The sequence below is a fragment of the Pelodiscus sinensis genome, chromosome 2 (assembly GCF_049634645.1).
Source record: "Pelodiscus sinensis isolate JC-2024 chromosome 2, ASM4963464v1, whole genome shotgun sequence".
Lineage (NCBI taxonomy): Eukaryota > Metazoa > Chordata > Testudines > Trionychidae > Pelodiscus > Pelodiscus sinensis.
The window spans coordinates 82,304,778-82,309,850 of NC_134712.1; the positions used below are offsets into that span (position 1 = coordinate 82,304,778).

A 5,073-nucleotide genomic window follows, 5' to 3' on the forward strand; every position below is an offset into this window, starting at 1 on the left:
ACCCAAACACCTAACCACACTCAGACTATATGTAGACTGAAGGCTTCTTTTGGAAGAAGCTTTTCCAGAAGAGATCTTCCAAAACAACTTCTTCTGAAAGAGAGCATCCACACTGCCAAAGCGCATCGAAAAAGCAATCTGCTTTTTTGAAAGATAGCATCCACACTGAATGGACATTATCTCACATGTAAGCTGTGATTACTATGGGTGGAATGGCCACCAGGGCACCTGTGCTTTTTCCTCTTCTTATGAAAGAACTCCCTCTTCCCTGTCCACACAAAAGACTTCTTCGTTGTAGAAAGAGGTTTACCAATGTCAGAAAACCCCCTCTGTTCTTTCAATTTTCTTTTGGAAGAACGCAATTGCAGTATGGACGTAATTGAAGTTTTTTCAGAAAAAAACCCTCTGTAGTGTAGATATCCCCTCAGCTAGCCCCCAAATGAGAATCAGAAAGGAGGACACTCACCTCATTCACACAGCTTGGGACTCCAGAGTTCCCCTCATGCTCCAGCCCCTCCAATCCCATGGGAGTGTCAGCCGACGGTCAGGGCAGTGTGTGCGTGTGTGTTACACCCAAGTCTTCAACTGCTGAGACACAGAGTCTCGTTGCAGCGGGCAGCCTAGGAGGCTGGAGGGCACCCTGAAAAGTAGTTTAACGTCTGTGACTTTACTGCTAGGACTGAGGTCCCGTCGCAGAGGGTAGCCAAACAGGCTAACAGACGCCCCAGTGTGTACAGGAAGAGCTTATTACGCTTCAGATTTTAGCTGCTAGAATTTCATAATTCCTTCGCAGCGGGCAGCCTCGGGGAGACTGAGAAGCGCCCCAACTGAATTTTGCCACCTGGGTGTGACACAAATTCAAACGCCCAAGCTCTTCCTATACTATGTGTGTACTATACGCCTAAGACTTTAACTGCTGAGACCGGGGGTCCCTTGCAGTGGGCAACCTGGAAGAGGTTGAAAGGCGCCCCAATAAGTGTACAGGGAGAGCTTATTACGCTTCAGATTTCAGCTGCTAGAATTTCATAATTCCTTCGCAGCGGGCAGCCTCGGGGAGACTGAGAAGCGCCCCAACTGAATTTTGCCACCTGGGTGTGACACAAATTCAAACGCCCAAGCTCTCCCTATATCTGTCCCTTTATGACCGGCTGAAGTTCTTTTGTTTGTGTTCGGTTCGGGTACAGCAGCACGGGTTCAAGTCAGAAGCTTGACACGCACTGGCTTATTTATAGGAGAAAGAAAGAAATAAAGAAACTTGGTTCAGTGTATATAGATATATATATTTTATAAGTGAATGAGGGCACCCCACTTGTTCCCAAAGTTTATAGCAAAATCACCTTACCAAAGGTGATTTACAATAGAAATGAAGCAGTTTGACTTTAAGAAACTATAATAAAGTAACTAACTTACAACAGAGAGACAATTAGAGTGTACACATAAAGAAAACACATTGCAGGTACAATTCTCACCCCTGCGTTCCAGACTTGGCGTGGCCAGCGTCTTTCTCTCAATCCCTCGGGAAGAAGTAGGGCGAGGTTGGGCGTCCCACGGACCTCGGGAGACAATCAATACCTGCCAGCAGGTGTAGGTGATTGGAGCTCAAATTGGGTGGGCAACTCAACCCTCTTTATACCCCTTGGGTCACATGGGCTTCTTCCTGGTCTTAAGTGGCCAATCAGGAAAAATGGCTTTGAATGCCAAGTTTCCCACGAAGGGTGCAAAGCATAATTCACACCTGGGAAGATGCAGACAATGGGCACCTCTGGTATGTGATGGGCGAAGATTCCTCTCCCGAGACAGTGCAGGCGTGTCAATTACTGATACTAGCCATCACGGCGACGGGAGGCCTCCCAGTCGTCAGCTAGCCCATTTACTGTCTGGTTTCTGTTTATGGTAGAATAAGGGACAGGCACCACACCTGCGTTCCCAGGGCATCAAAGGCTGACTGCCTTTCTCTTGCTCTCTGGGGGGGGAAAAACAAGATGGGGCTCGTGGAAAAACAAGATGGGGTGTTGTGTCTGGCTACATTCCACCCCCTTGACACGCCTCACTATGTCTCAGAACGCAAGATGGCGGTGATGCCAGCACCTTTTGCCCTTCTTGGAGGAAGCTAAAATCGCCCTATCGGCAGGGTCTGATCAGATAATTTTGGATCAAGGGATTGATTAGGATCGCTTCCCAACGCCATATATCGGACCTGTACAGAGGAGGTAGCAGTGTACACCAAACGCTTAACAATACATAGAAGCATGCAGCAAGCAATTACAACAAGTAAAACGGTTAATATAGTATTTACAATAGAGTGAAGGAATGGAGTTAACGAAAATCCTAGGTGTTGGGCTAGCCAATCTAGCCATGAGGCTTTTCCATCCTCAGTTACAGCATGTAGTACCTTAACAGCGCCCTTTATAGCGAGTACATCTTGTTCAATTTGTCCTGATTTATTTACATAGAAGCAGCAAGATTGGTTGATTACCGCACATACTCCCCCCTGTTGGGCCAAAACTGCATCCAAGGCTATTCTGTTCTGCAGGGCAAAACGGGCTACTGATTGAATTTGCTCGTTAAGCAAGCCCAGAGCATCTGCAGTGTGGTTGAGTGCCTGTTCTATTTGCCCAGATACATTTACTATTGCCTTCTCTAGCTCAGCTACTCCAAGCCAGGGCAGGAGCGCACGGACGAACTGGTGGAAGCCTGTGGGACGTATTATAAGGGGATTAGTGGAAAACCTTCGTGGTGACCGGTGTAAGAAGCTCCCAAGATTAGTAATACCAGGAGCCATAATGTGAGGGTGTACAGTGAGTCCCTCAGGGGCAGCGTGCCCCATTGAGCAGCGCCCCATCCAATTCAGTGGCAGATACTTGTAGGCTTTCTGCCCGCAAATGAAAAAGAGTCCTGGCTCCTCCTTCAGAATGGGGGAGTAGGGTCCCTTATACCACCCTGTTCCAGTGGGTCCTTTCTTTGGGGTATGGTGGGTAGCACAGTAACTATCATTAGCAGCTGTGCAATGTAAGGCAAGCAGCAAATCCTGTAGGACCTGGTCCGCTGCAAAAAGCTCTGTCCTAGCGCACTGGTTTGGGAGTAGGGTATTACTGGTTACCAGTGTGGGGTTGTATATTTGACCGGTGTTAGGAATTATGAATAATGACTGATTGTACCAGGCTTTTCCCTCCAGGTATTGGCTGAAGTTTAGGGGAATAATGGTGACATTGCTAGATAGTGGTGTGCCACTGTGGGAGATATTATATCCCCCGCACCTTAAGGGTTTTTGGTGGGTTGCACTGGGATAGACATCCCAGACCTTTAATTTCTTATTAAAACTTACTATGTGGGTGCACTGCTGATCCCCTAACCACCCGAGGTGAGGTCCTGTACCATTTTTGTTCTCAAAGCAGATGGGGTATACTTCCCTAGAGGTTCCTGTTATATACTCCAGAGGTTGACCCCATAGTGTAGGTTGCCATTGTCCATGCCACCCCCAAGTTCCCTTCCCAGAGTCATTTAAAAGTTTGTAGTCGCTGGAGCTGCTGTCATCAAACCAGGCTGGTCCCCACTTGAAAACGTTGCTCTTGTTCCACCAGTCATTTAAGTTTAAAGGGACAAATTCAACTCCCAGTCCTGTGGGGGAACCTAGCAGGGTACATATCCAGCAGTTTGTAGCATCGGCTGCAGAGGCAATAGTCTGGATAGCATTCCTGAGAGGGTGCTCTGGTACAGCGGAGATCGCAGTGATTAGGAGAAACAGCAAAGCTCGATCCGGAGTCATGCTGCGTCTTGAGTTGGGTAATGAGGTATTGTTCTCTTGTTAACTCCTTCCCTGCAACAAAACAAAAAGTCAGCCGGTCTTGGATACAATCCAAGCCTCAGAAATGGTTAGTGGCAGTTTGTTGGGGTTTGCAATAATCCAAACGCCCTTGTTTTTATAAGACTGAAGTACACAGGTATGTGTGCCCAGGCTGGGGTGTTTGACCACAACAGTATCCCCAGGGGCATATTTGGAGTCCGTTAGTGGTGTCCCTGGAGTCAGAGAGGCTTTCCTTGTTGGGAAAAATCCTTTGCTAATTGGGCTACCCGTAGGGGTTTGCCGATTGTTTAGCCGTTGAACCACGGCATCCAGTCTGCCTCCCCAGGTTCCCTCTGTAGGCTTAAGGTGGTATTTTAGCAGTCCATTCCATCTCTCAATTATGCCATTGGACTGAGGTCGGTATGGGAGGTGAAAGGTCCATTGGACTCCATTCTGGAGAGCCCACTCCTGGACAGGCTTGTTTTTAAAATGTGAGCCATTGTCAGATTGAATTTCCTGAGGTGTTGGGACAAGTGCAATTAGGCGATTCAGTCCCATAATTGTGGATAGTCCTGTTGCTAAACGAGTAGGGTAAGCGAACCCTATACCTGAGATGACTTCCACTCCTGTGAGAATGTATTTCCACCCTTGCCTGGTGGTGGACAATGGACCCACATAATCGATCTGCCAGGTCCCCCATAGCGTTTTCCCATCCCTTAGTTTGGCAAACCGTTGTCCTTCCGTGATATGCCTCCTGGTCTCAGCACATGTAGTGCAGGTTTGCACTAAATCCCTAGCCTGTTGGTGGGTGATGGGCCACCCCCTGATATGTGCCTGCCTCACCAGCTCCTCACTCCCCGTGTGTCCCAGATTTTCATGCAGCCAGATGTATAGGCGTTCCCAGTCCACCTGGGTAACAGAGATCTGTGCTGCTTCATCAGCTAGGTTATTCAATTGTGCAGTTGGGGTGTTATTCTTTTGGTGTGCTGACACATGTCCAATACTTAGGGGTTGCTGGGTGGCATGGTGGTATATCCACTTCCAGTACTCTAATCCCCATACGGATTTCCCTCCTATTTCCCAGTGGTTATTTTTCCAGTTAGTTATCCACTGGGTGGCTCCTGCCCATACAGCATAGGAGTCCGTATAGATAGTACTAGCACCTGCTTCACAAGCCAGCTTGATTGCTGCTAGTTCTGCAAGCTGAGCTGATCCGTCCACATCGGTGGTTAAGGGTGTGGTGGAATTGTCTGCTGGAACGGCTGCAGCCTTTCCTTTCCATCTCCCTT

At 48.2% G+C, this 5,073-nt stretch overlaps 1 protein-coding gene across 1 annotated transcript; it reads right to left on the bottom strand.

Moving 5' to 3' along the window:
* Nucleotides 1-1,435: 1,435 nt before the first annotated feature.
* LOC142827112 (endogenous retroviral envelope protein HEMO-like) lies at nt 1,436-4,551 on the bottom strand. Its single transcript, XM_075920932.1, has one exon. It carries the CDS (start codon nt 3,764-3,766, stop codon nt 2,111-2,113), a length of 1,656 nt encoding a protein of 551 aa, XP_075777047.1. The 5' UTR covers nt 3,767-4,551; the 3' UTR covers nt 1,436-2,110.
* Nucleotides 4,552-5,073: the final 522 nt, after the last annotated feature.